The 25,990-nt window shown below is 44.5% G+C and overlaps 3 protein-coding genes across 7 annotated transcripts in view; all 3 read left to right on the forward strand.

Moving 5' to 3' along the window:
• ddah1 (dimethylarginine dimethylaminohydrolase 1) overlaps positions 1 to 25,990 on the forward strand; it is an 87,160-nt gene that overhangs the window by 59,560 nt on the left and 1,610 nt on the right. For 4 of the 5 annotated variants that reach the window (XM_042058165.1, XM_042058164.1, XM_042058163.1 and 1 more), the window contains 2 exons: positions 6,528 to 6,671; positions 8,962 to 11,694. In XM_042058165.1, the coding sequence (XP_041914099.1) occupies positions 6,528 to 6,671; positions 8,962 to 9,078 (261 nt within the window). In that variant the 3' untranslated portion in view covers positions 9,079 to 11,694. Of the gene's footprint in view, positions 1 to 6,527; positions 6,672 to 8,961; positions 11,695 to 25,990 lie in introns of those variants that run through there. The other variant, XM_042058162.1, reaches the window with a different exon arrangement.
• Positions 12,058 to 15,406, forward strand: c12h1orf52 (chromosome 12 C1orf52 homolog). Its single transcript, XM_042058166.1, has 3 exons — positions 12,058 to 12,469; positions 12,805 to 13,018; positions 14,225 to 15,406. Exons 1-3 carry the CDS (start codon positions 12,179 to 12,181, stop codon positions 14,377 to 14,379), a joined length of 660 nt encoding a protein of 219 aa, XP_041914100.1. The 5' UTR covers positions 12,058 to 12,178; the 3' UTR covers positions 14,380 to 15,406.
• syde2 (synapse defective 1, Rho GTPase, homolog 2 (C. elegans)) overlaps positions 21,322 to 25,990 on the forward strand; it is a 45,001-nt gene continuing 40,332 nt past the window's right edge. The window contains exon 1 of the mRNA XM_042057079.1: positions 21,322 to 23,700. Within this exon, the coding sequence (XP_041913013.1) occupies positions 21,627 to 23,700 (2,074 nt within the window). The 5' untranslated portion in view covers positions 21,322 to 21,626. The remainder of the gene's footprint in view (positions 23,701 to 25,990) is intronic.

The raw sequence follows: 25,990 nt of genomic DNA on the forward strand, positions 1-25,990 counted from the left end.
TTTAGCCAAATAAACCCACAGCATGGTCTCATTTGAATGTTTATCATTCTAGTGTCTTCAGGCAGGATCAAGGCTGGAATGCAGGGATTTTTTGGGATTCGGAATGCTGTTGTTGCCTAAACAAGTATTCCAGAGGGCTCTCTGATTGGACATGTTGTCATGGAAACTTTGGATCATAAAGCTAAACTTGAAACAGTGTTTCACTAACATTGACGCAGGGAAATTTTTTCTCCCTCCCTGAATTTTTTTTTTTCTTTTCCTCTGGCTTCACTATTTTGGCTCCTTCCCAGATTCCCAACAGCTTTGCAGCGTTCCTATCCACGTCTCGGAGGTATTCGGCCCGCTTTAGCGCGGCAAGACAGAACACCACACTCACCTCGGTCCTAGCCAGCACATCAATCGGAATTAGGTGTGGTCGTCCTTTGCAAGTTTGCCCTCGCCTCAAATTGGACGCAAATGCATCCTTTTGAGACGCATTTTTATCCGATTTGTTTTCCTTTGCAGACGTCTGTGTGATTGCTTAGATAAACTTTCGACTCTAATTAGATCATTGTTCATGTATTAACATTACACCACTACTGTGGCCACCACACCCTGAGAATGTTTCTTGGAAAGGTTTCATCACATGATGGAGAGACCCTGGCTTTATCCCCCGCCATGAATGTTCTCCCCGCGCCGGTGTGGGGAAAACAAACACACTGGCACTGACATATGGCCTCCATTCAAGCCAGAGCTCCTCCGAGATCAACACGTACGCACACACAGGGATTCGCCTGTCAGAACAGAGGAGTCAGACGCTGGATGCAGCCCCAGGTTGTGCCACGCTAAAGTACACAGGAGAACAGCGACGAGCGCTGGGATGTAGCACACACACACACACACACACACACACACACACACGTGTACACACACGCACACACACACACTCGTGCCGACTGACTCTCACCTCACCTCTGGAGAGGACGGGAACGACTCGGACACTCTAGCTCAACAGCTCCCTCTATTGGTCAAGTGGCTGCCAGCACAAATAAGCCATAGGCGGCGTTTTTTACAAAAACCTCACTGGCCTGTAAAACAGTGAAGCATCAGGTGACGAAACCGAGCAAGCACAAGTCACAAAGAGGTGTGAGCGCTCTCCACTTCGGCGGCACAGAATAACCCCACCATGAGGAAGCCAGGCACATTAGTGCCCGCTTGCCAGCCATTAGGGACAGTTACCAATGGGCAGTAGTAAAATAGCACAAGCCATCTCCACCCACACCAGCAAATTGCAGTTGACGTCAGGTTCTGCAGTGCAATTAACTGGGATTTTAAGAGACATTAGATTCGTTTTTAAACAGGATTTAATTTGGCTGGGGCGAAAAAATGTCCAATTTTCAAAATGACTTCACTTCGGGAGTGAGGTCTCGTGAATTAAGGCTTTAAGTAGAATAAGAGGCCCAGCTCTGATTACCACACTGGAACCAGAAGCTGGGAATTTTTATGAAACCCAAACAGGAATCCACAGGCTGTCTCTTGCTTCGAAGCGGAGTTACAAATTGTGAGTAGTCTCTGCTCTGAAACATCCAGGTCAAAGGTTGCAATTTATGGTGAATTTAAAAGAATGTTTTGCTTGCTTGACTCATGATGTAACTGCTCAAAATCTCAAAATTTGTGGTTGTTAGCGAATACTAAATCCGCTTGACCAATAACGGTCATTATAATGTTTAAATATTCCACAGAACAGTTAAATCAGTCTGTGTGCATTACAGACTTGTTTGCATCCTGTGTTGCTGAAAAGCATTCACATTTTGACATGTCTGAGACAAGATTGCATTACTTTGTGTGTAATCAGTCATTTCTCCATTCTAACCTTCCCTGGAAAGACTGCATGAAGTTGCAGTTCAGTGACTGCCGGGGAATATTAGCATTCACTTCTACACTTGTTTGAAATTGGTCGACCACATCCGCTGTGCCTATTTCGAACCATTGTCCTGACAAAACAAATCCTCTTCCAGAAGGCTTCAAGCCAGACTGGGATTGTGTGCTTTTAGGCAGTCAAATAGCTTTTCTTTTGAGTTCACAGACTTTTTTGGGGGGTAACTATAGAGGAGTTTAAACATTCGGTCTTATGGCAAAGTATTGTTTGGGATCCTCTGATAGAGAAGAGGATTAACATGAGCTCTCATATTCTGTGGAAGTTGACAGAATCAGAGCAAAACAGAGGTCCTGCTGAGTTCAAGAATAAGGCTATTAATGGACAGAATATTTACGTTTGTAATTTCGCAGAACAAAAATGAGTCATTTTGTCTTACATTATTTACAATGTGTAATCTTTTTCTGGGAAATATAACTTGACACATAAGTTATGTAGATAAGCAATGAAACAAAAATAGCTCTTGGCAGTGAATTCAGTTCCGTTTTGAGGCTGTGACAATGTCCAGAGCTCAGTGGTGTCCTTGGATGCCTTGCAGAGGTAATAAGCGTGTGTGTGTGTGTGCAATCTATAATTTGATCGTGTCAGAGGGAAGTTGTGTTGAACGGTGGTTAGCCTTCCTCAGTCACTCACACAAGTGACACCACACTAAATCACCAGGTCACTATCGGACACTGTTACGTGGCGCTACAGACACATGGCCACACTCACCGGACTGGCCCTGGCCTGGAGGAGCTTCTATCTATGGAGCCTCTCTGCAGCTGTAGCGGGGTGAACGCAGAGTGGACACGCACACACCGTGTGAATTCCACTGGCCGCGCTCATAACAGCCAGACGGGCCTGAGCTGTGAAGTCATTCCAGACTTAGGCACACACTCAGCCGTGAGTCAGGCAGCTCTCAGCACCTTGGCAGAGGGAGAGTGTCGGTGGGCGATCCTCCCTACCACTCACAACGGACCGCAGCTCTCTCACTTTCTCTGCGGGCACTTCCCTGGCCACCCTCCATCCTCTACCCCTCTCTCTCTCTCCCCCTCCCTCCCTCCACACGCCTGTAGATTAGGACCCCTCACGTGAATGCTAATGAGCCATAGTAAGGAAGGCTTGTGTCAAGCAGCAATCAACATGTAATTTCAGGAAGCTATTACCGAGTAATAAGTCCCAAGATTCCCACAATTCCCATTGCTGTTAGTGCCCAGGAAAGTATTCTGTGTAGCAACTGTTTTGTTTGTGTTGCTCTTTTCGGAGAGGGTAGGTGTCCTGGGTTTGGGGGGGTCTTTTTGCATCACCTATGAAAGAGCCATTGTCAAGAGTCCCACAGAGGCTGCGCTGAGAGAATTATTCAGAGGGCCCACTGCAAATACTTCAGCCATGCTCCAAAATACACTGTGTACTAATGACTGCAGCAGAATGGCATCTGCCATAATAAATAGTCCACATTTCCAGCAGAGGGGCTTTTGCTTTTAGTTGCCTGGAGAAATGGTCATTACAGTAGTTTCCAGTAAATATTTGTTTAGTGGTCTGAGATATTGGTGCATAGTTTCTCACCCGCTTTTTTTATGGGTATTCACATAAACTTTTTTCCCCCCCTAGGAATTAGGTCCAAGATGTGATTCATATAAGCATTCCCCTGCTCCAATGTAATCGGCCATTCCCTGTGCAGGGCTGATTACCATATTGTGCCTGACGATGTATTTACAGGGAACAGGGAGAGAGTTTCACCACAAATTTAGTCACCAGCCTGCTGGCTGTCGGTCACGGCCAGTGAGCCGGCTTAACTCGCTGATACCTTTACGACGCCTTGTGCCTGAGTCGTGTGCCAATGACACCAAACACACACACACACACACACACTCAGACACACACACACACTCAGACACTGTCCAAGATGATATGATATATCCCTCCTCAAAGATAAACTGTAGGGCTAGCTAGCTCTCGGCGGTCATGAGATTTTGAATGCAGTGGCCAAGTGATCGGATTGCTTGTGCATATTTGCTAGCCATGTGTGCAGCAGCAGGAGGAGGAGAAGAGGAAGCAGCTGTGGCCTGTTGGCTTGCAGGGGAGCTGGCTGTGTGGAGCAGAGCGGCTCTCTGACACGTGCCCCAGCATCACTGCAGCTCCACCAGGCTACAGCAGCAAGGGAGGAAGAGGAGGAGGCGGAGGATGAAGAGGAGATGTAGGCAGCCGTGGTGCAAATAGAGACTTTCCGGCATGTGTGACTTTGGAGGGAGATGGAGTGTGTGTTAGTGTGTGCGTGCGTGTGTGTGTTTGTGTGTGTGTGTGTGTGTGTGCGCGTGCGTGCGTGCGTGCATGTGTGTGTGTGTGTGTAGAGGTGGCTGGGGGGGGGGGGGGGGGGTATATGAGAGAGGTTGGCTGAGGGTCAGCATACCACTGCACTGGAAAAGGGGAAATCGAATCCGCCGACGGAAGATGGAAATGCGTTTTCGCCGTGGATGACCCCTTGAGACAAATCGATGTAGCCTACTGCTGCGTGGGGGTCTCATGACCGTGTGTCTCGGGGTGATCGTTGGCCAGCTGCGTGGCGAGTCAGAATGACCTTTGACCTGGGCAGATGACACAATGCAAAGTCATGGGATCCATTGAGTTTGGTCAGTGGGTCTGAAGGTAGGCAGGCCTGATGTTATTTTTGGCCCGCTGGATACACAGTGGAGTGTGGCATAAAGATATGCTGTCTCGCATTGCAAAAATTATCCTCCATCACTCATAGTCTATCTCTTTCCTCCTCTCTCACTCCCACCCTCTCTCTCAGTCTCAGTCTGTTTCTCCCTCCCTCCCTCCCTCCCTCGCTCTGTCCTTCCCTCGCTCTCTATCTCCGTCTCTCTTTTTATCTCAATCTGTCTCCATTACATAATTTTGATAGACTTCCTTATCAGTTTCATGACAAATGGATTTAGTCGAATGTGCTGTTTTGTTATCTGGGAGGCCCATCAGGATTCCGTGTCCGTTTGAGGAACGTTCCGGCCCGTTAATCTGCTCCGTCTCGCACGGTCCCTCGGGAACGGCTGTCGGGGGTGGGGAGGTGTGGGGGGCGTCCTCAGTCACGCACACAGGGGGCTGATTTCAGTCAAGGCAGCCTAAATCACGCAACCCACCGTGCACGACTTACAACACACACACACATATACACACACGCACGCACACACACACACATCAGGTGCTTACTGCTGCTCTCTCGCCATCACTTATTAGTCTACAGATGTACCTCTACACACAGTGCACATACACAGACACACACAAACAGAAACCCTTACACACACTCAGCTTATGCTGCCTAATCTCCTTGTCTTTCTCCTCTCACTTCTCTCTCTCTCTTTCTCCTCTCACTTATCTCTCTCTCTCTCTCTCTCTCTCTCTCTCTCTCTCTTTCTCCTCTCACTTCTCTCTCTCACCCTGTCTGTCTCTGCAGTGTCTGTATCTCTTAGGAATGTGTGAAAGGCAACCAAACAAGAGGTCCCTTTGTGCCTATAAACTAGAGAGAGAACAGAGACTGGGAGGCATGGTAACAGCCAGGCAGACTCAGTGATTTACATCATCCATGCTGATTTTTAATAGACACACACACACACACACACACACAGACAGGCACATTGAATCAGTCTCCAGAAGTGACATTTCCCACACGCTCTAAAGTATCCGTTAACCTCAGAGAATGCAGTCCCATAGCGCTCCCGTAAACAGCCTCTCTCAGACACCTGTCCCACACACTGCTCTATCAAAGGTGCCGCTGGCCACTCCAGAGCTCACGCCATATGGACCTGGAAAGCCATGTCACGCTCCACTTCTGAAAATACTTCCCCCCCCCCCCCCCCCCCCCCACACACACACACACACACCCGCCCGCCCCCACGCTTTGCTCCTGAGCTCTCTCCAAGGTATCCACAGATGTTCAGGTCATAAACATTGGAGACACCTGCCCTGCATTCTGGTCATAACATCCCCAGTGTGCTGACTTCCCCTTGGCAGCTCACTTGCGGTCCCAGGCCCCGTCAAGCACCCCCCCCCCCCCCACACACAAACACACACACACCCAGCCGCCTTCTCCTCGCCATCTTCGAGCCGTCCAATTACATAAATAAAATGACTTCTGCTGCGGAAGAATGTCTGTCTGCCGCTGTGTTTCCCATTATGCGGCGGAGCAGGGGTTGAGATGGGTTGACTGTGGCGAGAGGCACGGCCTCGTTGATCCCACAGATGCCCTGTCAGAGTGAGACGTCCAGCGTCCCAGTGGTCATACCGCTGGCACGCTGTGTGTGTGTGTGTGACTGGCACAGAGGTGATAAAGCAGTAGCAAGGTTGTTGAACAAATACATGTGGTTTTGAGTGTGTGTGTCTGTGTGTGTGTGTGTGTGTGTGTGTGTGTGTGTGACTGGCACAGAGGTGATAAAGCAGTAGCAACATGAGGTTTTTGAACAAATACATGTGGTTTTGAGTGTGTGTATGTGTGTGTGTGTGGGTGTGGGTGTACACACAGGTACTGCAGCTCTTGCATTTGTTCAGCATTTTGTAAAACTGTCCTGTTTAGATCAGTTAGGTTTCACCTACAGTATGTATTCCCCTGTATGTGTGTGTGTGTGTGTGTGTGTGTGTGTAGATCATGCAGCAGATGAGTGACCATCGCTATGATAAGCTGACAGTGCCTGATGACATTGCTGCAAACTGCGTCTACATGAACCTGCCCAGCAAGGGACATGTTCTTCTGCACTGCACCCCGGAAGAGTTCCCCGAGAGTGTTAAGGTGAGACACACACACACACACACACACACACACACACACACACACACACACACAGGGTTCAAAAGAGTTTCTCTTTCTTTATTTTTTGCCTTCTAAGTGAAACCCTCCTCTCCCACGTTGCTTATTTCGCCAGTCTGAAGCCCTTAAGGCCAATTCAGACAAAACAACACACAAAGATGAGGTGCCAATTCCTTGGAACCAACAAATCATTCTAAAACCAGGGCATTCAGACCCCTGGGACAGCTTGCAACACCATCAGTTTTTCCAAAACAATGCCTTTGTTACACATAGTTGTAGTCGGATATGAACCATCTATTTAGCCAGCAATGTGTGTGAGTTGTCCTTCAGTCTTCAAGGCCCTGTGCATCTGGCCTTTTGATTCCCTAGGGAAAGTCTTGAGAAGTGTGGCTGCTTAATTGTATGTTCTTGTGCTTTGTCCACTGCAGTTGTGGCTCTGGGTCGGATGCTACTGTGTGATTTAAGTGTTATTTTGTATCGTTATTATGGAGTGTCATAAATTAGATGAGATCCTGTTTCTCCCATCAGGCAAAAGAGACACTCGGCTTTCGGTGCCAGAGGCCACAGCCAAACCAAACTGAGGTTTTTATTTCTGGAGCCAAACATGAAATAACTCCGATGGGATCAGGTGGTCTGTCAGACTCACTATGTAGGACAGTCCTAATGAGCCGTGACATATTCAGCAAATCGATAAATCAAAATCGCGTCAAAGCCGATTTTAACTTATGACCCCAGGCACTTGTTTCTATGACACACTGTCATTGTGCAATAGGGCTGCGGTGTTGCTCCCAGAAAGCAACAGCTTTGTGTCAAATCAAATGCCATTCGTTTCTCATCGCATACCTCTCCCTTCCCTTTTTCCCTTTTCGGAGAAAATCGCACATTTTTTTTGTTGAAGTCTCTCTGCGGTCTCACTGGAAGCCCTTGAGGTATGTTAGAAATGTCCTGCAGCCCACAGGTAGTGGTCTTAAAAACCTCCGGGGGTCGGCAGGGCCTGGTGATGTTCCCACCGAGACGCGCAGATTTACTGGATCCATTTAAAAAGGTCTTAACCGGGGCCTGGGTTCTGTCTCCTGGTTTTAATATGAAATGTTCTCCCCCCCCCAAAAAAAAAAAGAAACCACACTGCTATTTTTAGCCCAAAAGGCCAATTATATAACTTCTCTTCTGTAGGACAATGGGGGTAAGTGCATCAGGCAGAATGGTGGGGGTTGGGTGGGGGTGGGGGTCATTGGGTTTGTTGAACTAGAGGTAGGGGATGGGGGGGATTCTTCTGTGTCTGCAGGGGTGCCAGTTACTGGGCCTCGCGGTCGCTGTTAAATAAGATCAGCACACAAAAGGGCCTGGTGATATACAGCAGCCTCTACCTACCCACGTATAAATTTCAAGTGCCGTGATGAGAACCCAGCTGGAAGGCCCAGGCCGCCGTAAAAAAGAATGGCGCTTTTGAGAGAAGCTCCATAAAGGAAACTGATTTAGAGATCTTATGTTTGACTCTGGCAAAAATACGACATCTCATCTAACCACCCCCCCCTCTCTCTCGCCCACATCTCATAGCCAAAGTGGTCTAACCTAGAGGTTCAATTAGTGTCGGAGCACACAGGGGGAGAAACTGGTCAGGGCTGTGAATGGAGTCTGTCGCTGGCTTTTGGGGCTATGCAGGTTTGTCACCAAGAGAGAGAGAGAGAGAGAGAGAGAGAGAGAGGGAGAGAGACTGCAAGTATTCCTTCTTGGAACGATTCTAGGAAAACATTGGTTGCCTCCTGGAGAACTTCCACAAAATGACACGTTGCTTTATGAGAGTTTTTTGAGATGTTGTAATATTTCTCTCACCATTCGTGCTTCTTTCGAGCCTGAGACTGGGAACGGTACTTAAATGTGTGTGTGCGTGCGTGTGTGTGTTCACACATTTGCCCCCCTCCAGTCCGTTCACATGGCCATAACCTCACCCACCTTTATATAACTGAGAAGTCTGAAGAATACCACATAATTAAGGAGCTGCCAGTTAAATAATCCTGTTGTAAACACACCTCTGCTCAGTTATTAGTTATTGTCCTGTGTCACATTGTCATATTTGTCATTTTTCTAGCAGTTTTTGTGTGGTATTCCACATGTGACTACATGATGAGCATAATAGATAAACATGTCCAATTCAATATATAATATATGTAATACATATCTTATATAGGGGTAGGACTTCAACATTGTGGATTGTGGATGGGAACTTGGTTTCATCTTGGTTTTTATGCTGTCTGTGTCTGCTGCCTTGCAGGTGTTTGAGAAGCTCAAGGACCACATGCTCATCCCTGTCTCCAACATGGAGAAAGCCAAAGTGGATGGTGCACTGACCTGCTGTTCCGTGCTCATCAACAAGAAGACCGATGTCTAAGGACCTGGCCCACGGAGTGTGTGTGTGTTTGTGTTTGGGGGGCTCAGGTTGCCACCACTGCCATGTAGATGTCCTCCGAGTCCCCACCCGTCACCCCAGCCCTCTGTGTGCAGACCTGAGCTACTGGTCAATTTTACAATCCTCCAAGGCAACCACTGCAATATTGGCTGGTGTTGTGAAATGTCCTAATTTTATATATTCTTTTTTGTTGTTGATGTTGTAATTCATGACATTTTGAATGCAACTGAACAATGTGACAGTCTGATCAATTTAATGCATAATCATGAAGATAAATATGTGAAAAAGTGAAACTTAAAATGTTTAATATAATCAGCAAGTTACCAACACCTATATTTTTAATTATTTATTTTGAATAAGTCATTACACAATCGGAAATTACATTAAGAAATCATTTTTGTCAAGAGGGAAGGGATGTGTGTGTGTGGGGGGTGATAAATGGAAATATTTTTAGTTTTTTGTCTTTGTCTACTGTCCAGGCCTGAGGTGTTTTGTGTGGATTTTATGTGATTTGTTGCCTGACAGCTGTGATAGTGGTGCTATGGCCTCTTCTGTGTGATAGTGGAAGAAGCTTCACTCTTTTCTCTCTAAACTGTGATTTATTCTAGCTTAGTTTTGCAGGTACCCTAACAAATGTATGGCTACTATTGTACGGTAGACGTAATGTTTGTAGATGGAATTTTAGAGTTGACCGTGTCAATCTAGTCAGATTCAGAGCTGCATAGATATGGCTCTGGTCAGATCTAACACACAGTTTGGACCAAACACATGAAGTATGACTGACCGTGGAGATTTTTGTGATTTGCCGAACCAAACAGCATGGTTCTAATAGTATTGTGTCTGTCGTGCAGTTGGAGATATTTTTGTAGAATTGGCGCAATGACCGTTGCTTCTAAATCAGTCTACAGATACAACAAAATGGATCATCCTGATCGGTTTAATCATTTCACTTTCAAGTCCAGCCTTTTCCTTGCCTCGTGCCCTTCGACCAGGATTAACTTTGAGTAAAAAGCTTTGCCAGACAGTCTGACCCACCAGTTGGCCAGCACATGGACATGAAACCTGAGTCTCCTCTTAGTCACTCTATTATCCTCCTGCTATCTATGACCAAGCAGTCTGGAACCACTCTGATTTTCGCTAGGTCTTTATTTGGAGGACCTATGCAGGCGATGCAGCATCAGTGTGTCATGTAATAAGAGCCCCGAGCAACTGACCTGATGAAATGAGACCCCTGTGTTGTGTGCATCGTAACACTAGAGTAGATTTTTCCTGGAAAAAAAACCTACTAATATCCTGTTTGTCGCTGCCCAGAGTTGCTCAGTTGTACAGCCTGTGCTGAGGATGAACCTACTGGGAAGGGGCTGTAAGGGGCTCTTACTCAACAGTGTTAACAGCACCCCGTTTGTCCTTAAACGTCCTATTCACTCTTTCATGAGGAGAGGCTCAGTGAAGGGGCCTGACTGGCCGTCAGCTGAGCAGGGTGTCCCAAGGGTCTTCATCACTGTCATTAGAAATTACTTACAGGTCGACACATGTCCACAGTCCTTTTCTCCAGAGGACCTCCTCAGCAGATGGGCCAGTGTGACAGTGCATGAATAAAAAATGAGCAACTCTGTTTTATTATATTCTTAAAAAAACATCATTCATCTATGATATTGTGTTGTGACAGAAGGCCTATGGGCATCAGAAAGAGTAATTGCCGTTGATCAAAGTAGTGTGTGTGTGTGAAAGCAGTAGTGTTTCCTGGACCACTGTGGTGTCTCAATCTCTGCTGCTCCATGGCCATTCCAGGACAAAGCAATTGTGATGAAACACGGAAGGAATTCTTTTTGGATGAACAGCTTGTTAGTCAATACACATAGTCTCTCACTCTCTCTCACTTTCCCTCTCTGTCTGTCTCTCTATCTCTATCTATCTCTGCCCCCCCCCCCTTTTACTATCTCTCCTCTGGTTCTGGGGTAATTTATGACAGTGATATCATACAGTCTGGCAAAGATACTCGATGACCAGCCGTTAAAGAGCGTAATTTGTGACACAAGCAGTATATTTTACTGGAGGCTCTTGGCAGGTCGAGTGATGATCCCATAGTTGCCATGCATCCAGCAGCGAACTCATGCACTGCACACTGAAAGCTGGACTGTGGTTTGACTACTGCAAGCTTTTAACCGTATTCCACCCTCCTGGTTTGTCTACTACGGCATCTCAGTGCTGGCTTACACACAAAAGTGAGGTCTAGTCCTCTTTATGCGAGTAACATAAACAGACAGACAGAGATAAATAGAATTGTTAGCATTATTTTGAACACTGTTTTATTTTAGCACTACTCTTGCTCAGACTATGACCTAGAAAAACTGAAACCAAGCCTGGAATGACAGCACCTTAATTTCTTTTGGAAAATAAAAGTTCAAATGTGCTTCAGTAAGATCATATGAGCGCTCTGTTGTAGTTCTTGAAAGTCATGTTGGGTTTGTTCTCAGGTTTCTTAAGTTAGATTAAGTTTGTTTGCAAATTATATCAGAAAATATCAGCATTAACTCCTAATCTTGAACTCAAATATGTTGTCATTAAATTTGGTTAATAAAGTTTGTTCTAACATCATGTTTTTGTGTTATGTATTCTATATTTTACATCTGTATAAGGAAGTACGTCTGTATGCAACATTAACATCTAGGTGCCAAATGGACATTTTACAATCGATAGGCCCTGCAACATAAATTTACTTGGCGTAGGCAATGCATTGTGGGTTGTCGCCACCTTGTGGCGATACAATGTTTTGCATTAAGGTTATGTCAAATAAAGTACGCCTATTATACTTAGCATTTATATCAACCAAATTTAGATTGGAAATAAAATGTCAGGTCAAGTTAAATCAGTGCGTTTTTTACTGTACAGTTATTTTACTCTATATTTAGGCAACTTGTTTTGACTTTTTACACGTCCCTGTGCGTGACCTCCTGACGCAATGACGCAGAAAACGCTACCAGTTCAAAATGGAGTAGTAGTGGGAAATTGCATGTAGGAGATCAATTAGAGCTTCATTTTATAACAGTTCAGTGTGTACATTTGGCTGTAGAAAATCAAAATGACAGAAAAGAAGAAGTCGGACTCTCTTAATTTTTTTATGGGTTATGATGACCTAAGCGACAGCAGTGACAGTAGCGATGATGAGGGCCCGAAATCATCCAAGACCAAAGATGGGGCCAGTGCGTCTCGTAGCGATGGATCCCAGCAAGGAACCAAACGAGCCGCTGGTGGTACGCCTTTGCCCAAACCCGACGATCTCTTCAGATCTGTTTCAAAGCCTACTTTCCTCTACAATCCATTGAATAAACAAATCGATTGGGAAAGCCGCATCGTCAAAGCGCCGGAGGAGGTAAATACAACGCTAGTAGCAGCTACATGAACTAGCTAGCAGCTACAGTGCTTGCTTTCTAGTCAACAAGTAACAAGTTGGGTAAGAATGTTTATGTCGGTGATTTTTGTTTTACTGACGCCAATCACTAATAGATATGTGCTGCGTCTAATGTAAAATTGTAGTGTGGGATGGAAGCTAATGTATACAGTCTATGGTTGGTTGCAGCACGTTTAGGCATATATCAAAGCTAGCAGCAGGATGCACCCATTCACAATGGTCATTAACGCCAACTTACCACAAGACAGACCAAAACTTATGGGGCTGGGCTTAACTTGTTCTTGATTATGTCTTAGCCCCCCAAGGAGTTCAAAGTATGGAAAACCAATGCGGTGCCACCGCCAGAGAGCTATGCCACAGAGGAGAAGAAAAAGGGCCCACCGCCAGGCATGGACATGGCTATTAAGTGGTCCAATGTTTATGAGGACAACGGAGACGATGCTCCGCAGGCCGCCATTGGAAAAGCGCGCTTCCTACCTGAAGATGAACAGCTACCCGACCCCGAGTCAGGTCAGTCCAAATGGCCTCTATGTGTGATGATATGATCTCATATACCGTAAAGTTGTACTGTGAGAGCTTCACTGCTGGCTGATACAGCGATTCTGAAATACTATATTGCAAAAAACGTAATCCATGATGCATTACATTTACATTTGTTAATTTGGCGACGCGTTTATCCAAAGCGACTTACAGTAATAGTATTACATTAAGCAATTCATATTTAGGTATTTTAACATTTAAGCTACAGAGACAGTTAAAGCAATATAATACAGCAATATAATAATATTATGCATTTTAACAGAACTACTCTACAGCAATAGAATAACATTTAAGTTACAGTATAGAGGAGTCTATAGGTAGGAATTAACACTGCATCAATATGCGTCAATACTTGTACTTGAGGATAGGAGTGGCTACATATTATGTACTAGTCAAAGTATAAATCATGATGATGCATCAATATCTGTAAATGAAGGAAAAAAGGCAAACATCTGGAATTATTTATTCACTGCATTTCACAACTGATTGGAAACCATGTACAAAGTGCATGGAGCTGTTAGATTAGTGCATCTTAAAAATCTAAGAATAATTCAACAGTGTGTAGCGAAATACTCTCATTCATTTGATAAGCGCCACCACAAGGATACATGAAGTAGTGACTCTGGTAAGTCAAATTGGCAGATGAGTCAAGATAGATGATGAATTGTCGGACTATATTATCATCAAAATATCGATACTTGGTACCAGTGTATCCACAAGGCATCACAAAAATAAGTTTTGTGATATTTTGCCATATTGCTGTAATGATATTCTGTCCCACCCCTACTGTATTTGATCCTCATGGCATGTGTATCAATTGGCTGTTGTTAGATAAGCACACACAATTGCCAATATGCCAGTGTCTTGTTACTCTGTGGTAGCTTGTTATGTGAAAGAAACAAGAGATGCCAGCTTGTTTTGTTTGTTTAAACATTGAAGCTGGTGAAATGAAAGATTTTGGTAGTATAGCATCATGGTCTTCAAGATCTGAACAGATGTGTATGGTAGACCGTCTAATTATAAGTCTCCATGGGGATTTCCTGGACCTTGCCATTTGCAGCTTCAAATATATGGGGCGTTCCTGTTGGTTAATTGAGGGAAATTGTAAAAAAGGGGAAAACCTGGATGAGGATGCTAAAATTTTCTTCCCCTCCCTTCCTTTGACCTATGTTGCAGATGACGACGATGCCGACGACTCCAAGTCTTCAAAGAAGCGCAGGGTGGAGACCTTCCAGCAGAAAGAGAAGAGAAAGAGAGATATGGGCCAAGCTACCTCCGATAAGACCTTTGTGGAGGAGGAGAAGAGGATCCTGAGGCAGGCCCGGGATTGAGTCCTCCGTGCCGGCCAGAGTGCCTGGGGAAAGGCCCTCTCCCTGGGAGTCGTGCAGACGGAGAAGGAGGAAGCTACTGGAGGACCGCACTCATCCTGGAACATCGCCACAGCTACAGGAAACCAGACTTCTTTATTGCTCAACTGCTATAGTAGAACAAAAATGAGAGCTTCTGAATGTCCCAGTGCAAATAGACACTGGGCAGTGTTCTAGGCCAACCACTGCAGCCATATCGGTGTGGGTTGCAACTCGGTCATCTTGAGTTGCCGAAATAGATGAAACTGGTTGCCTGGTTTGGGGAGTTTGATAGCTTGTAGACAGTGAGGTGTTTATGGACGAGGTATACTGTTTCTCCCTGAGTGTTGACTCCTCTTGTCTTGTCTCACATCCTTCCTAGTCAGCTTACTCCAGTCCAGTTCTCTTTAACTTCCCTCCAGAGTAACGTGAATGACTTTGTGGTTGTATATGCTGCTGTGGACTGTTTTTAAATAGATGTTAATATAAAATCTAGACCTAGGTGGATTTTTATGTTTCATTTTACAGATAAATGCATATCCAAACATTCACGTGGTAATTGTACAGTTTCACAGATAACACAATGATATGTTTTTCTTTTTATATATATTTGGATGTTGAATATGCAATTTCCTAAATTAATTTCATGCCTCATGAGAGCCAAACGACTTTATTCAGTCCTCAATACTTATTGGAATTCCATGGCAAGAGGGGTAAACATGAAGATGTTTTTTGTGTTCATAATGTCTGGTCAGGTTTCTTCTTGGACATGGGTTCATATTGGGGGTAGCAGTGGAAAAAGTATTTTGCTTTAAGAGGTTTAACCAGCAAGGCATTACTTTGATTCAAAAGCGCAATCTTGTCATACTTTTTTACCACAGGGTGGCGCTGTGTAACTATGTTAGTGTTCAGTATGTTGACACGAACCATACTGTCAAAAAGAACAACAAACATATTTCAGTGTATACAATTTTGAAAAGAAAATTAAATCCTCAATGCAATAAATGGTGTATTTTAAACAGTATTTCTGACTTGACCTTCATTATGCATTTTATTTAGTAATTTTGAAAATATATGCCATTAACGTTTGTTTGATGCCTCATGGATCACATAGAAACCAAAATACTAAATACATCCCAGTTGTTAGTGGATTGAGAAAATATGTTTCTCTTCCTGCCTCTCCCTCTCAATGTTTTTGAATACCGTGACTGACAAGCATGAAGTATGCAGGCTCCAAGTAACCATTAGAAACATTTTGGACAACTAATGGTGCAAATATAATGGATTTCTTGCCCCAAGAAGAAAAAAAAAAAACAAGGAAAAGGTTTTTGCAATTCATATCTGAAAGGACCCCATGATCAGAGGAATTCTTCCACTATCTGTCATCAGCTGTCCACATGAAATACTGGTAAATATGCCTGTGATAAAATTCCAGCTCCAGGTATGTGCCTGGCCCTGTCTGAAACACCTTTCTGATCCAACAGAAAAGTCTGCGCTGATTCTTATCAACCCTGTTTGTGAACAAATAACCTGTCTTTCCAGAAAGGCCCCCTGGGATGTGTGTTTGGTCTCTGGTGTGCTGCATTACATAAAAAGAAGATATCTCCTGCAGGATACACACCTTTGATAAGTCCAGTGATTATTTGTTTTTTATCTTCCCAGCTTTTGGGACATCATGTGGTTTGTACTTGCTGAAGATATTCATGAAAAAGCAAGGAGATACATAATCATTTGATAAGTTTAGTGATTTTTTCGCCTTCCCTGGTCTTTGAACATTATATGGTTTGTATTTACTGAAGATACTCATGAAAAAGCAAGGTACACATGCCCTTGATAAGTTTAGAGAGTTTTCTTCCAATCTATCTGGGTCATTGACAAATAAGGCTTTTAAGACATTAGACTGTCTACTGTGCTTAACACATTATTTTGTAGTTGACCTTGGTATTGAAAGTAACTTATAAATACTTTATTGCAAAGGGCGGGTGTTTTGGTTTTCCAAGATCCAACTTTACATTTAAAATTTGAATAAATACTTCACAAATAAAAAAAATCAATAATCAATAAAGTATCTATCTATCTATCTACAAAACAAATTTCTATGATAAACAGAAAATATGTTCAAATTATACAGGTTTTCTAGAATAAAATGATGCTTGTTATGAATACTTTAAAATTATTTTAAACCTAGCTAATGGACTCTGACACAGAAATCTGCATGTCACGTCATTGACTCATTTGCACATCACCTGGCTGGTTTGTTGTGAAGATAGTCATGTTAAAGCGTCCTACAGAAAGCTAGAGAGACCTCCATGCACAGGTTTTACATTTCTGTTTAATCTGTCTCAAACTGGCAGTTTGTTTCCTCAGTTTGGGAGTTGTTCTCCACTCACACTTTCTCGTGAATAGAGTCCTCTGCCCACTGTTGGCAGTTGCCCCCTCATACAGTATGCTCCTGCCTATTCACATCTTTGCCAAAGATGCTGCTAAGTGTTGGGAATGGGACCTGTCGCTATGACTCCCGTGAAATGCAGGGTGTTGATAAGGGGCATGGGTTGCCACCGGTCCAGGAGTTGATAGGCAAATGATCTCTCCACACAAACAGGCCCTTTACAACACCACCTGCTCTGGGTGCAAAACAGATGGAAAACACTCAGCCTGAAGTTATTGTGGGAAAGAAAGACTGGGAATAATGTTAATGTAACCAATCTATGTCCTTAGGAAATCCATGAATCCTGGTACATAGATATGGATTGTATTGATTTAGTCAGTGATCTTCTGAGACCAGTGATTCAAAGGATGTTGTTGACATAGCTTCCTGAACTATAATCAATAACAAAGTGGATTGTTCCATTGGATACTGGCTAAAAATAGAAAGGCCACCTGCACTGATATGACCTTATTGTAACCATGTGTAATGTGTTTGTTGCAAAATCAATAAACAATCCTCAAAGTGGGTCCTGATGTCCCATATTTGTATAAGCAAACTTATTTAGAAACAAGCAAATATGTCAGAGGACTAACAGTAATTTAAGCAATGTCCATATAACAAATAGCAGTATAACAACTAATAAAACTCACACCTCCTCAAGAGCACCTAGTACCTCTGAGCATCTTTAAAAATAAGAACCTAATCATTTTGGTATTAGTGATCTTTTCTTTAGTAGTAATGTCTCTTTTGGAGCTAACAATTACTGATTATATAGTATATGGACAATAGGCCATGGCAGTGTGATGACTGGAGACAGTTGTAATTAGTGTAATTAGTAAAAGTCTGTGAATGATGAGCGGAGGGCTAGGAGCCAGATAGTCTGACCTCTGCACTGATAACCCAGGATAGCTGATTGGGGAGAGGGCTGCAAGGCCAAGCAGTAGCAGGATAAGTAACAAGGGAGATGACTATCTGGGTCTTAGAGGCCAAAGTAGCTGGATCAGGTCAAGAGGAGCACTCTGCTATGACAGATAACACTGAACCGGCCTTTTGTGCATATGGGACTTGGGGGGGGGGGGGGGGGGTGTTATCCATTTGTCAATAAGAATATCATGGATCCATCGATGACTTTCTTTTTTGTCAGTATTAATTTTTTGGACAGCCCCCGCATTTTGTGGTGTACAGCTGGTCCTACTATCTTGCTGCTTGCTGTGGCTACGACTTGCTTGCTATAAGCAGTCAGTGAACTTTCTGTAATTTCCAGGCTTTACGCTTTAATTGAAAATGCAGGATTGTCTTTCGTCAGCAGGCATAAGAAAAGAAAAATGGGTCTCGTGAGAATTAGGGAGAAGTAACCCCCCTCCTCCCACCCACATCTCCCCAAACATCCCCGACCCCTCTGTCAGGGATCTGCTCTAATTTATGCCCTGAGAAAGGGTGCGTGTCATGGACATAAATTCAGTCGGCGGGCACATTGAGAGAAAGGCCGGCCCATTAACTGAGCGGCATTGGCTAAACAATGAGCGGCCGAATGCAAACATCTGCAGGGCCCTGCGCATACACTGAGCAGCACGGTCTGTTTGAATAAGAGCCAGCCAAGCAGATGTTCTGCCCATGCCATCAAAAAGGGAGGAGGGAGAGGAGGAAAAAGAAGAGAAAAGGAGTGAATGAATGAGAGGGGAAGAGAGGGGGGGAGGCATTTCCCTCTCCGCCTTGTATCAGTAATTTAGTGTGATTAAAAAGACCACTCTCTTAACTCGAGGAAGTGGGTTCTCTGATCCTCCAGACCCTTGATCACATTTGATCCATTAACACATGAGCTGATCTCTCGCATTTCTAGTGGGCACACGCTTATTTGAAATTACTTTTACTTCTCTCAAAAGGCTGTAGATTTTGGTTTGACTTGGGGATTTGTGTGACACATTTCGATATTGCTGTCATTCAGTGTTGTTGTGTGTGTTCATCAGACCTGTGACAATAACTTCAGTGACTCATTTGAGTAGTTTGGAGGATCTTGAGTGACCAGGTCCATATTTTGTTAATGAACTCCATAACGGGTAAAGTGAAAGTTTGCCGTGTGTGTGTGTGTGTGTGTGTAGAGCCTATAGCATGCCAAAGGTGTTTTCAGTCTCTCTGAGCCCCTCCCCTCATTCTCTCTCTCTCTCTCTCTCTCTCTCTCTCTCTCTCTCACTCTCTCTCTCCCTTTTCATTCTCCTTTCCTCTGTAGGCCTGCAGGCTTTGACCTGTAAATAGATGCCCAGACAAGGCCTAATCTGGCAGTGAGGAACGCATGGTCTTCAGGTCGACAAGGCTCCAGTGCAATAACAGATGCTTATCTTGTTTTAGGGAGGGTGGGGGTCCATGGTTGCTGTATTGTGTCAGCCTTGTAGTGTGTTTGATGGCTGTTTTTACAAGAAATGCTTTTACAGTCACCATGGCTTAATCTGCAGCTTTTCTTTGAAGGAGAAAGGGCTTGTCAAATAAGGGATACGAAAGCGATCTCCGAGGGATGTGCTTGTGATGGATTCAGATTTAACCACCCAACATAGAGGACACATATCAAATCTCAAAACAGGAGAAAAAAAAAAAAGAATCTCATGGCTCTCAGTCCCATCGACTCTCAGCTAAATCCGCTCTGTATAATACTCTATTGTTGCAATATCACTGACTAAAACTTTTCTATTTGTTTTATATGGACTTTGGCCACAGTTGTCTCTGATCCAGTACAAGGCAGTGGAGTGGGCCAGAGAGCAGAGGCAGGTGAGAGGGCAGCGATCTGTGGGGATCAGCACAGATTGTCCAGATAAAAGATCACTCCACTGCGCAACGGAGGAACTCCTCTTCTGGACGTCTTGAAGCATGGTTGGGTTGGCATATTCGAAAGGAGATGTGCTTTGCTGGCTGTTGTGAAAGCATCACAACACACCCTTGCTTATCGGAAACGCGTGTGGGTGGAAAAATCCCATAGCTCCCATAGCATCCACTTTGGAAACTTGTGCTAGAAAACTTGGGCTAGTAAAGATTCAGTCGTAGACAACTTCACATTTTAGTCTCTCAGGGTGCATGTCCGACTGTGCTTATGGAGTTAACGTAGACACAGAGCATCAATAGTATCATTACACATGCTTTATTTTTAATTCTAGTCAGACCAGACAAACACCATATGAGTTATATGGGCGTCTCTCTCCATCTTTTTATCATTATAACATAGGCCTATTATGTACTCCTACTATGTATTCCTTCAACAAATGACACCTGTAATTCATCACAGGTAACAGGTCTAAAAGCCTCTAGGGTTTGACAAGGGTAGAAAAACAAAATACTTCACTTTTTGGGTAGGGCTGAACATTTATCACGGCCATTCATTTAGGATACTTGTTAGTCAGTACACATCACCACCCTCTCTCTCTCTCTCTCTCTCTCTCTCTCTCACTCTGTGTGTGTGTGTGTGTGTGAGTGTATGTGTGTGTGTGTGTGTGTGTGAGAGAGAGAGAGATAGAGAGAGCTGTGAGAGCTTTTATCCATTACACACTGAATGCTTTCACATGCAGCATATACAGGAGGTGTTGATTTAAACTGGGATCTAAGGGTACGCTTTTTGCAGGTCTTGGAAATTAATTAATATGCCTGAACGGAGAGGCGTGTGAAATGTGCCTGTGTTAAAAGCAAATATTCTCTCTCTCTCTCTCTCTCTCTCTCTCTCTCTCACACACACACACACACAACCATCCTTTATTTCAGCGTCAGTCACATGACTCACTAGTTGGCAGCAAGTCCAGTGATGTGTTCATCTTCATCACTGTCATCTGGGCAAGTGAAAGTGGAGAATTGGCATATAGTGCACACAACCACAAATGGAATTTAAACACAGACAGAATTAGTGTTATTTTGGTAGTGCAATATCATAGGCCTACAACAAAAAAATATTTTGATGCTGCTGTTTTTTGCGCCATCAAACATACCGATTGTCAAACGGACGGATCAAGCTCCAATTTCTCAAAAATTGAGACATATTAGGCTTGCGACAGCTCACTGTTCGTCGAGTCTGTGGATAGGCTATGCTATGGCCAATTAACTTGTTGCATTAGCAGTTCCTTGGCCAGCCGTTTTCCGAGAACGCTTTTGCACAGGCATGTTTGTGGATGGTGAGAGAATGTATTTGTCCGTTTAGGTATGCATGCCTTGCGCTGTAGCCTACTAACGCGCTCTGCATGGTTTAAAGAATTAGCCTTCAGATAATATATCCACGAAAAATTACTTTACAGCAACTCAAATGAAATATTTACATATATTTTAATTTGCATTACCCAAATTATCATGCGTAATTGTCAGGATTATGCTGTAATAAACTTTTATAACAATCCACGTTTAACTTCAGTCTGAAGATCAATACTTATACTAATATGTACATCTCTATTGATTATCTTTAAACGTTTCAAAGTGAATGTTTGGTGTTCAGCATCTTCGCATCAAATGTTTGTAGATGAGCTTGCGCAATACGCTTCTAACCTTTCACCCCCGCCAGAAAATATTCCAAGTATTTGAACTGCAAGCAGGACAGAGGGGGGCAGAGGGGGAAAGCGAGTGAGCGAGGGAGAGAGCGAGAGAGAGAGGTGCAATTGAGCAAGTGAGCTAACAGCTAACTAGCACAGGAAACCAGGGGAGAGAGCTCAGAGGTGACAGCGGAGAATGGAGAGGACTGCGGACCTTCGGCGAGTCTCGATCGCAGAGAGGGTATTCGAAGTGTATTTCTACACATCGAAGTGCATCTGCTGAAACTGGATAAACACAGGGGTGCAAAGGAATGGCTGATCCTCTGCGGAGGACATTATTAGCTAAACTTCGGGGGAAGAAATCCAAGAAAGGGACGACAGCTGGTGGATGCGGCGTTGCAGCTAACGGGGGCAGAGAAGGTAAAGAAAAACTTTTGCAAAAGACAGACGGTCCAACTCACAAAATAGTAACGATCACTGAGTTGGATTTTTTACCAGATAAAATGATAGGTAACGAGAAGTACATGAACGGAAGCTACAACAACACGGTGGTAGGTTTAGTGGAGAACACGGTAGTTGTTAGGAACGCGTTTCCCCAGTGCGAGGCGACACCACACATAAACACAGGAGCGAGGGACACTCAGTTCAGCGGGGGCCCGAGGCTTGGGGGTCGAAATAATGAGAAACTCTTGGGGGTCTCAGTTCAAAGGGAAATTCTTGACAGAGGCAACGATAGAGAGGAGATGAGTCGCTTTCATAAGCAAGAGGCTCACTTCTCAGGACAAGTGCAAAACGGAGCGTTTCGGGGACCGCAGGCACAGAAAAAACACACTGTACCACTTCCACGACAAACTATTGGAGGTGATTCAATAGGGTTCGGGAGCTGTGAAACTACGATTTTTAACTTTAGCCAGATTAATACAGACAGAGTTAAATTGGCAGATGGTCACTATGCGTCTTCAAAGAACGGCGAGACAAATGTCCACTGCGACAGAGATCTAAAGATTCTATGCGACGGAGTGGTGTTTGGCCAGCAGAATAGTTTCCGTGCTGGCTGCGTTACTAATTCCATTCACAAAGCACATTCTACTTCCCATTTTAATAAGGAGTTTGCCACTAATGTAACAACAACCGGACGGACGGAAATGTTTCCACATGAATCAAATTATTTACATTATGTCCAAAGCAATGCAGAAGAAGTTCGTGTAATACAGAATGTAGAAAGTTACGAGGGCTTGACTGGATTGACAAGGGATATCAAGACGCCAAATCTTCTTAGCCCAACGTTTTTCCCCACCGAACTGGAAATATTCGACTTGAACGTGGCTCCCAGTGTTGGGTGCGCGAGAGATCCACTGCGCCACCATTCACTAGATAGTGAGGATGATGATTACTACGATAACGAAATTCTACCCTTTTATGTATCAAACTCACAGAACCGTCATATTAATGTTGAAACAAATACCGAATTGGAAACACTGACGCAGTTGGAAGACCCAAATGTGTCCAGTGCCTATCAAAACAGCAGCGCTCAAGAAACAGACAGACTCAGGAGCCAGTTGAAAGAAGCGTATTATTTGTTGATAAACGCAATGCAGGACATTAGCCTAGATGGTGAAGTAGAAGACAATGGATTTATTGAGCGTGGAAGCACCACTAGCCAGTCACATGATAGTGTTTGCTCACAATCTTCTACTAAGCACTCGAACAGTGATGGGTCATCGTCTGGAAAGCATAGTGCTCAACAGGTATCTGACACCGACTCGTTGTTGAACTTTAGTGAGAACATTTCACTCAGCCCTAAGAGTAGTTTGCTGAGTAAAAGCTGCCAAAACGTGAGTACCTCCAAGACCAGGGCAGTCTTACAAAGGTCAGTTAGTGACGGGGCCATGAAATATGCCACTGTGAACAGGCCATGTGCCCAGTTAGATCTCCAAAGTTCTATTGCCGTTGGCAATGTGGACAAGACTGAAAAGGGGAGCGATACTCTCTCATCTGGGAAAACAGTCACCTACGATACCACGAGCAGTGGTGAAGATGGGCGCCTAAATGAGAGCAATGGCTCGGTAAACAGCCTCTCCGGCTCCTCCGATAACGTGGACAATCAGGGCAGGAGCAAGCACGATGTCCTGAATTCCAGCCGTGGAGGAGGCTCCGCCAAGCCCCACGGGCTGACGGTCAACAAAATGCAGGAGTGGATGCACAGAGGACGCCTGCTGTCGTCCGAAATGAAGCAGCGCATCGCGGGGTCCTCCCTGCGTGCCCACGGCCCGTCTAATATGTGGCCGGCTCATGGAGCACCAAGTGGGACAAAAGCAGCAACCCAGACGGCCCGAGTTCAAAGAGGCAAAAGTGCTGCTCCTTGTCAAGGAGTGCATCAGTCAGGTAGGCACGCCACTGCCGGCGAGGCGTATCCGCTCTTTCTGCGGGGAACAACCTGCTGAATGTTTTAATTTACCCCCCTCATATAAAATAAAAGATCCGACTGGTGACTATCACTTCTGGATGAAAAGCAAAGGGATGGATTGCTTGGGCTCTTTGCTTTCCCCTTAGCCTCTTCTAACCGGTGGCGGGTTTTTTCTCTTCACAACTAATGGTGTACAGTAGGTTCATATAACACAGATTAGCAGCACGTCGGCAAAGGACTTCATCTCACTGTAGCACACATTAATTACTAACACACATATTAGCTTGTTATGCTGGTGGTGGTGGTGGTGGTGGTAGGTATGGGCTAGAATGGGAATCACAGTTATTAACACACAACTGTAATATCTGCTTTCAAGGCTCCAAATCTTGTGTCATGAAACCAAATTAATTTTCTCCACTAAAAGAAAGATAATAGCTTAATGATGTAATGATGACTTGGTCGTCTTTAAGCTTTTGAATGTCTTTTAAGCAAGTTGTTCATCTGCCAACACTACATGTTTTGGTTGTCTCAGGGTCAAGGCTAAACACTCTTGTGTTGAGACTTCTGACACATTCTCTCTCTCTCTCTCTCTCTCTCTCTGTCTGTCTGTCTCTCTCTCTCTCATTCTTTTTCTCCTCTGTGCTGCTCAGAATAGAGCTTGATCTGTGGAGTGTGGCAGAGGAAGTGTTTATTTGTTTTTGTGCGGATAGCTGTTGGCCAGCTCTCTGCTACTTTGGCTGCCGGTATCTCTGCCGCATTCCCTTTCCCCTGACACCTCAGCCTTAGTTTCCCATCAGCCGCAGTCAGAGAGTCTGCCTCTGCTGTATCTCGGTGGTAGGAAAGGCTACATGTTCTGTTTGTGTGTGTGTGTCTGTGTCTGTGTTTGTGTGTATTGAGAGTTCCATGTTGTTGTTTGTGTTTGCTATATGCCTTGTCAGGGCGTTGTATATGTTCATGGTTATCCTGTGTTTAGTTTACCATGAGGAGCAGGTTTTTTGTTGCTTGTCCTTGTCCACTAATTTTATCTCTGTCTATTCTAATGGAAACCTGAGTATTTAAGAGACCCATGGAGTGAATGTTTTGAATGTCATTGGTGTTATTTTCCTTGTTTGCGCTCTGTTTCCCAATGGCTGCTTATGAATGAGCGAAATAGAGAGCGATGAAGTCTTTATTAAGGTCACCACTGGGATTATCCCACTCTGGCCTGGAGTTCCCTGTAAAGAAGCCGAAAGTGTGTACACACACACACACACACACACACACACACACACACTAATAGCTTACTCTCTGTCAACACACACACACACACACACACACACACACACACACACACACACTAATAGTCTACTCTCTGTCGGTACACACACACACACACACACACACACACACACACACACACACACACACTAGCATGACTTACAACTAAGCGTATTCCTTTTTTCTTCTCTGTTACCAACACACTCCCATTCAACTTTAATTATCCCAGAGAGTTCTCGTACTCTGAAGGCTGGGCCGATGCTAAACACCAGTAACTAGATATACAGTGGTTGGCCTCGTGCTCCACGCTTCCATGGTTTAAAATGGAAACCTCTCCTTCTGTTCCCGGCAGTGTTTTCCCTTTGAGGAGGTGTGTGTGTGTGTGCGTGTGTGCGTGCGTGTGTGTGTGCGTGTGTGCGTGTGTGTGTGTGTGTGTGTGTGTGTGTGTGTTATGTTTGTCAGTTGATAGAGGCTAAAAGCTAAATGAGAATGACACAGAGCTGTTAGTAGAGGGCTCCAGTCAGACTGCTGCAGAGCCCGACAGCACAGACAAGCTGGCTGACAGAGAGAGCCAACATGGCGTCCACTGGTCTGCGTTTGGCCATCAGCACGTACCTCGTCCTGTCTGGTGTTTCCCTGCTCTCAGTTTGTCTCAAATTGACCCTGTTGCAACCGTTCAGAACACCATAAGGGGTGTATACATAAAGATGTACTGTATATCAACCTTCACAAACGCAAACATGTCTGTCGACCATCTCTCTCATTCTCCAACCTTCCATCATATTGACAATGTGAGGCAAACTAGTGTTACTGTGTGCAGCAGCTAAATATTTTTAAAAGCCCCTGGGGGTAGTCTTTTTAGTGGCTTTTTTGGAAGAAGAAGAAAGACTTGTTGGCTGTCGCTTAAATTTGCACTAACATTTCTCTGCAAAACTGATACCTGAGAGGCATGCTTTTGAGTGTAGTGGTTTTATTGCTGGTGTTATTGGAGGGTAGGAGAAGGTCAGGCAG

The sequence above is a fragment of the Alosa sapidissima genome, chromosome 12, assembly GCF_018492685.1.
Source record: "Alosa sapidissima isolate fAloSap1 chromosome 12, fAloSap1.pri, whole genome shotgun sequence".
In the NCBI taxonomy this organism is placed as follows: Eukaryota; Metazoa; Chordata; class Actinopteri; order Clupeiformes; family Clupeidae; genus Alosa; species Alosa sapidissima.

What these genes read in the sequence shown, in the direction of transcription:
- c12h1orf52 (XM_042058166.1), top strand. Translation starts at nt 12,179, where the DNA reads ATGACAGAAAAGAAGAAGTCGGACTCTCTTAATTTTTTTATGGGTTAT. An exon ending in TCGTCAAAGCGCCGGAGGAG is followed by an intron (nt 12,470 to 12,804) that starts GTAAATACAACG and finishes ATTATGTCTTAG; the next exon opens with CCCCCCAAGGAGTTCAAAGT. An exon ending in GCTACCCGACCCCGAGTCAG is followed by an intron (nt 13,019 to 14,224) that starts GTCAGTCCAAAT and finishes CCTATGTTGCAG; the next exon opens with ATGACGACGATGCCGACGAC.